At 40.6% G+C, this 7,500-nt stretch overlaps 1 protein-coding gene across 1 annotated transcript in view; it reads left to right on the forward strand.

Annotated features, from left to right (window-relative positions):
- Positions 1-7,500, forward strand: part of LOC127423845 (rasGAP-activating-like protein 1) — a 49,665-nt gene that overhangs the window by 30,363 nt on the left and 11,802 nt on the right. The window contains exons 13-15 of the mRNA XM_051668478.1: positions 1,416-1,608; positions 1,716-1,853; positions 3,075-3,219. Coding sequence (XP_051524438.1) covers positions 1,416-1,608; positions 1,716-1,853; positions 3,075-3,219 — 476 coding nt within the window. The remainder of the gene's footprint in view (positions 1-1,415; positions 1,609-1,715; positions 1,854-3,074; positions 3,220-7,500) is intronic.

The following is a 7,500-nucleotide window of genomic DNA, read 5'->3' on the forward strand; positions in this document are numbered from 1 at the left end:
AGAGACTCAGCATAAAGTCTGGATCACATTGCAGATTATATTGGCTAAGAATGGTTAACTTAGACAGCAAGAGACTTTCTGACTAACATGTTAAATGGATGTACTGTAAATTAGACGTATAAAGCATTATACAGCAGTGTTTTTGGATACCTAGTTTCCTTACTACAAAGTGTCTGAATCAAAACTCTAAATAACGTTTACAGATTCGATGTGATTAACGCCACAAACTTTGTCAAATCCAGTGACTAGTTCTTCCTCAGAAGTGCTCATTGTCGCAGTCTGGGAACTTATAAACACAACTTTGTTTCTGGGTCTTCAAAAACAATATTTGAGTTGAATCGTGAAAAAGAAAAAAACTCTCCCATCATTTACTCACCCTCATGCCATCCCAGATGTGTATGACTTTCTTTCTTCTTCAGAACACAAATGAAGATTTTTAGAAGAATATTTCAGTTCAGAAGTGACCAGAAGTTTGAAGCTTCAAAAAGCACATAAAGGCAGCATAAAAGTAATCCATATGACTCCAGTGGTTTAATCCATGTCTTCAGAAGTGATATGATAGGTGTGGGTGAGAAATAGATCAATATTTAAGTCATTTTCTACTATAAATCTACACTTTCACTTTCACTTTCACATTCTTCATTCGTTTATTAGCGATTGCATTCTTCATGCATATCGCTACGTACTGGGCAGGGAAGAGATTTTATAGTAAAAAGGGACTGAAACCTCCTCTCATCCACACTATAACAGTGTTTTCCTACCACGAAAAGGGAGCATTTTGAAAAAAGCTGTCCATTACCGCGTACTTTGGAAAATGATTGCATTAGGAAACAGAAACTTCAATAATGCAGGCACGCACCTAAACGGTAAAATACACTAACAATTGCGTGAAAATGCCCACCATGGTGAGGTTATAATGTAAACACGGTTAGTTATGTCTAAAATGAACATAAGTTAAGCAGATTCAAAATCAAAAAACTTGAAGTGTAAATGCAGCCTGATAGACCTGCTGGTGTCTTGTGCATCACTAATTTTAATCAAACAACAATGTCAAGGAAACTCAAAATCAATACAGTAAAGAAAAGTAATTTAAGCAGTTTTATGTTTCACTTCATTTCTGAATGTTTTCTTGATATACTTGATAACTTGAAACAATCTGAACACAAATTAGCATTTTGTTGTGCTATCGAAATTGGCATTAAAAATCATCTAATCGCTTTCGTTTATGAGCAAAATGGACATTGTAATTGAAATATACTCCAGATAATCGAATCCAGAGTTTGTGAATTGGATTCAAATCTAAATCTGGACCAATATCCAGCCCAATTTGTGATTGGCGCCAATCACATTGTCTGTCTGTGGCTGAGACTGCTGCAAAGGAAACCTTCTCTGAGACCCACTCTCTCTTTCTGCAGACGAATCTCATTTAAAGGAGGCGTGTCAGAAGCGGAGGTGAGAGAGAGCAGCGTCGGTCTGCTGCAGACGTATCTCACCAGCATCATGGAGGCCATCGTGAGCTCAGTGTCCCAGTGTCCTCCTGTGATGAGGGTCGTGTTCAAACAACTCCACAAACGAGTGGAGGAACAGTTTCCAGAACCAGAGAATGAGGTCTGGACCTCATCAAACCCTTCAGATGATTCTGTGTGCTGTCTGTCTCTCAGTGTTATCTGGATGATGTCATGAGGTTTGCCTTCTCTCTCTCTGTCTCTCTGCAGGATGTGAAGTATTTGGCCATCAGCGGCTTCTTCTTCCTGCGTCTGTTTGCTCCTGCCATTCTGACACCCAAACTCTTCCAGCTGAGAGACCATCACGCAGACACACGCACCAGCAGAACTCTACTGCTGCTCGCCAAGGTCCAACATTCACACACACACACACACACACACACACATCTGTTTCACTACACAAGTGAGCACGTCTCAGAGGCCCTGTTTACAGCTCATGTTAAGATGCGTTTTGGCGCTCGATCACAAGTGGACAGGCGAGACACATCACCATTTACACCTGTTTGTAATACACGTCACTTTTGATTTCAGCATTGTATTACTGCTCGACAATAAAACACAAAAAAAAGAGAAAATTCTTTCAATTATACTTGCATTTAATGTAAGCACAAACGTGAAGGTTCGACATTTCAAGACGCTTCTCATCTGTGTCTCCACATGTTGCTATCTGACACACTGTATGTACATGTATTCCCTTTTTCAGATTTTACAATTGGACAGTTATTAGGAGCCAAGCACCGAAAGTGCGTAGGCACCTATTGTATCTGTTATTCTTTTTCTTCTTTTTCTTCTTTTTCTTCTGGCAGGGAGTCTATTGCTTCCCATAGAACCGTATGTAGGAAAATTCTGAAATTTGGCACACTGATAGAGGACACCCTGACCTATAACTGAACCAAATTTGGGGTCTGTAACTCAAACAAGGGGCGGAATGGCCATAGGGAGAACCGGGACTCTTCCCAGTGGGCCAGTTGCAAAACGGGGCCGAATGGCCGAGCCACCCCCCACCATGTAATGTTAGGGATCCCACTCGTGTTTTTTATACCGCTTTTCTGAAAATCATAATCAGTGATGTCCAACAATACTTCCTTATATGCCATTGGTCTGCTTGGCCCTGTAATTGCTGCTTGCAGCTACATTTTCCTTTTAAAGCCACACATAACCGGCAATGTTTAAACTCTTGTTTTAGTGCATTGGTTGATTGACAGGTGAGGAGGTGGAGCTTTGCTGCTGTTCGAAAGCACTTGCACAGTGAGCGATTACACTATGAGCCCTGTGTGCTCACATGCGATTTCTACCAGCTCCGAATGTGATTAAAGTGGACAAACCTCAGAACACTTAGACCCCTTTAACACCTGCCTTTAGATTATGATATTTTCTATACAAACCTGTTAATATCAGTACATTTAAAGCATGATTTGGCCGATTGTTGAGCCTTTTTAACTAGTGAGGGCCACTGAAAATGTTCTCTCTAGTCAGTTTGTGACAAATCAGAGAGGGGGCTGTCCGTGGTACTGATCTCTCTCTCTCTCTCTGTCTATGTCTCTCTCTCTCTCTCTCTCTCTCTCTCAGGCTCTTCAGAGTGTTGGTAATCTGGGGTTACAGTTGGGTCACGGGAAGGAGCAGTGGATGACCCCTCTGCATCCCATCATTCTTTGCAGTGTGGCGTCTGTTAAAGATTTCCTGGACAAACTCGTGGACATCGACCACGATAACGGTGAGTCACCATGACGACTGCCCACAAACATCACAGCAACTTATAACCATGACAACAGGTACAGAGAGAGAGACCATTCATTTAACAACTATTTGCTAAAAATACTTTTAATAACACCATCACAATAATATTGTATGAAGTCTATATACAATTATAGTAATAATAATTACATTTTATAAATAAAACCTCTTATTTAAGGATGGCCTGGACTGTTAAAAAAGGGTAATAAAAGGGCAAAAATGTTAAAATAAAAATGTCAAAAGGTTTATTTAAGGTTTAGGTTTAAGAGTAGTCTTTCTAATTAGCTTTAAAGGAATATTCCGGGTTCAATACAAGTTAATCTCATTCGACAGCATTTGTGTCATAATGTTGATTACCACAAAAATTAATTTCCACTCGTCCCTCCTTTTCGTTAAAAAAAGCACAAATGTGTGTTCCAGTGAGACACTTACAATGGAAGTCAATGGGGTCAATTTTTGGAGGGTTTAAAGTCAGAAATGTGACGCTTATAATTTTATAAAAGCACTTACATTAATTATTATTTGAGCTGTGTCGTTTAAATCGTCATTTTACGGTCATTTTAGGGTTTAGATCATCACGTCGTCATGGCAACCAAGTTGTAATATCTACAATAATAATGTCTATATCTTTCCACAGATGCGGTTAGTAAGTGATTTAATCACAGTAAAATCATGTTAACACACATATTGTTTATGTCTTGTGTCTATACTTTTGAAACAGTGAGTATTTTAATGTTTACAGATTGACCCCATTGACTTCCATTGTAAGTGTCTCACTGGAACACACATTTGTGCTTTTTTTATTTATTAATTTTTGTGGTAGTCAACATTGTGCCACAAATGCTGTCGATTGAACTGAACTTGTATTGAACCCGGAATATTCCTTTATTATAAAACAAAAAAATGGACAACAGATCATAAATGGACTGGAGAGTCTAAACATGCCAAAAGGTCTATTTTAAGGTTAAAGCGGACAACAGTAATTATATTAGCTTATATTAAGAGCAATAGGTGTGTGTGCAGGTGTTCTCTGAGAGATCACATGCCGATATCAACCATGTCACCACACCGAATGCACCCTGTCAAACACTGCTTTAATATTTAATGCTCTTGTGAATACATTAAACACAGTGTGATAACATGTATACAGTTAATCAGACAGACTTGCTCACCTGTGTGTGTGTGTGTGTGTGTGTGTGTGTGTGTGTGTGTGTGTGTGTAAGCTACTTTGCCTTACTTACAGTCATATTAGTATAATTGAGAAGAAAACAGCTTTAATATAAATTCAGGTTTTGCAGGTTTGTCATCATCATGTTTCTCTGTAATTTGCACATGTATGTGGAGTGAAATTTGAGTCCCTGTGTGTCTGAATGCAGTCTAGTGCACCACCTGCTGTCTTTACTGGAGCACTACATAGCAAACCAAACTCATTCTACACAGTCACATGGGCAACGTTTATATTGCAAACCAAAGCGCACAATTCTGATTTTATGCTCAAATATGATTTTGCATGTGTAAATCACCCTAACCTGGCATGTTTATCATAACTACAGGGTTCCCATGGTCATAGAATACCTAAAAAAGTCAGGGAATTTTAAAATTGTGTTTTCCAGACTTGGGAAATAATACAATCTAAAAAGTCATGGAAATTTCTGTAGAGAATATCTCTTTTTCTAGTTTTCCTCTGCTCTAAAATATTTCACTAGCTAGATATCAGTCTTGTGAAGAGCAAAACCTGCTTGCAAACCAAAGTGATGTCCGATTTGTCAGAGAATCGTTCTTTTTAGTCCGTTCTTTTCAAAAAATATATCGCAGTGGTTCACAAATCGGTCTAAATGATTCATTTATAAATCGGTCTGATTAAAAAAAGAAAATATTTTTCAGAAACGGCTGCAAAGGTCATGGAGAACCCTGTAACTATAGCAATAGACTGATACTTTACATCAGCCATGGCGATTAATTTGGAAGTGATCACCATCAGTAGATAACTGTGCCTGTTTCATAATATCATTTAATATGATGTCATATCTTGTTACTATATGAAAATAGAAGAAATTTAGTATACCAGTCTTAAATCTATGCATTAGAATTAACATTTAAACTTCTTTAAATTGTCACTGTGAGACCTGATGTCAGTCAGTTTATATTTTAAACAAATATATTGTTGCACCAGTGAAGTACTTCATATTGTGCAATTCATAAATGGTTTTATGACTCATGCCAAGGATAAATCAAGCGTGTAAAAACTGTGAGAAAAAAATATATATTGCATTTATATATATATACAGTATATTTTTTGATTGAATTTAAAATTCCGGTGATGATTTTAAGCAGAGTGGTTAGTCTAATGTGTATATAAGTGTAATAAAAGTGCTTATAACTTTTGATCAATAGGTGGCGCAATCACCAAATTGATATGGTCGTGTAAGGGCTTGGTCACAATGCCATATATGAAGTTTCATGTCAATACACCAAAGCGTTCATGAGATACAGCCTCAGATCCTTATTGGCATCTACAAAAACGATTTGATCTATGAAAAAGCTTTTCATAACTTTTTGTCATGAGTGTCCCTAGATGATGCACGGCAAATTTCGTACAAATGGGATGTACGGCCTAGGAGGAGTTTGAAAATGTACTGTAGGTTTTCAGTGAAGTTCAAAATGGCAGACAGGAAGTATGGCCAACCATGGCAAATTGGGTATCATTAAACTCGGTGTGCCCCCAAGGATTCGAAAGCGATCAGTTTCATGATTTTAAGCCAAACTATTCAGAAGTTATAAGCAGAAATACCAATTTTTCATTTTAACAAGGTTAAAATGGGGGCCGGGCATGTGTAGTCCTCCTCGTCACACTCCTCCCTCCTTTGCCTCTGGCCCCGCCTGCCGGCAGGCTTTTCCCTGCCTCTCTAGGGCCGGAGAGTGGGATGAGGGGAGGGAAAAACAAAACAAAACAAAAAGAGGAGAGGGAAAGGGCAAGACAGAGAGACAGTGAGAGAGAGAGAGGAGAGAGAGAAAAAAAACTTGCTCGCCGGTTCCCAGACACGCCGTCCTCGATCGCTCCTCCACCCGCTGGCGGACAACAGCTGCTCCTCCCCGGGCGGACCGGAGCCAGTCCTCCGACCCCTGGTTGATGGAACGCCTCTCCGTGTTTTGACGGCCAGTAGGGAGCCTCTCCGCCCCTGGCAGTGGCTCCACCGCTCCAGGCAGCCGGCAGCGAGCCCCTCCTCCCCTCGCAGATGGCGGCCATTCCTCCGCGTCCACGCGGCGGGCAGCAACTCCTCCATCCACCAGTGGACGGCCGCAGCTGCTCCTTTGGGTGGATGGTAGTGGCAAGGACTCCACTACAGCACATCCCTCCTCCTTCCTGGGCTTTGGCACCAATGTAACAGGGTTTAAAATGGGAAAGGAGGAGGCAGGAACCGGCTGAACAGTCAAAGTAATATTTAATAAAACAAAAAGACACAAAAACATAAATGCACACATGGCAGCTACGTGTGGCTCTCTCACTCCCGAACTGCCACATTCCGCTGCACTTATCCCTCTCCTCGGCTGATTAGCCCAATTGGGGGCTGGGCGTGCGTAGTCACGGCCCAGCCCCGCCCTCCTCATCGTCACATTCATATTTCTTGACCACTAGGTGGTGCTGTGCCGAAACTATGCAGGTACCCTCAGGTAATGCTTATGATGACATATACCAGGTTTCGTGTCAATACGCTAAAGTGTTGTAAAGATACATCCTCACGTCCATTTTGGCGTGCACGCCATTGAATTCGTTGATGCGGAATACGAGAACGTCATGAGAATCTTTAGATGATACATGCAAAATTTCGAGCAATCCGGACATACAATTTAGGAGGGGTTCGAAAAAAGTAGGTTATTTGGAAAATCGTGTGGGCGGAGCTTAAAAACGATTGGGACTCAGCATGGCCCAAGGAATCAGAGGCAAAAATGATTTTGTTTCTAGGACTTCAAGGGGTTCAAAAGTTCTAATCTGAAACGTAAGTGAAACTTTGAACTGTTGGTGGCGCTACATGGTTTGAGTTAGAGACACCAAATTGTGTGTGGCGGCTAGTCACATTCACCCCTATCAGTGTGCCAAATTTCAGCATTTTCATCCATACGGATCCATGGGCTGCCATAGACTTCAAGAGCGGATGCAGAATAATAAGAAAACTAAAAGAAACAATAGGTGCAACAACAACAGCCCCTAATCGCATGAATTCCAGCCAGACTGTTCGCACTGAAGTCACACTGCAAAAAG

This window comes from Myxocyprinus asiaticus, chromosome 33 (assembly GCF_019703515.2).
Source record: "Myxocyprinus asiaticus isolate MX2 ecotype Aquarium Trade chromosome 33, UBuf_Myxa_2, whole genome shotgun sequence".
Lineage (NCBI taxonomy): Eukaryota > Metazoa > Chordata > Actinopteri > Cypriniformes > Catostomidae > Myxocyprinus > Myxocyprinus asiaticus.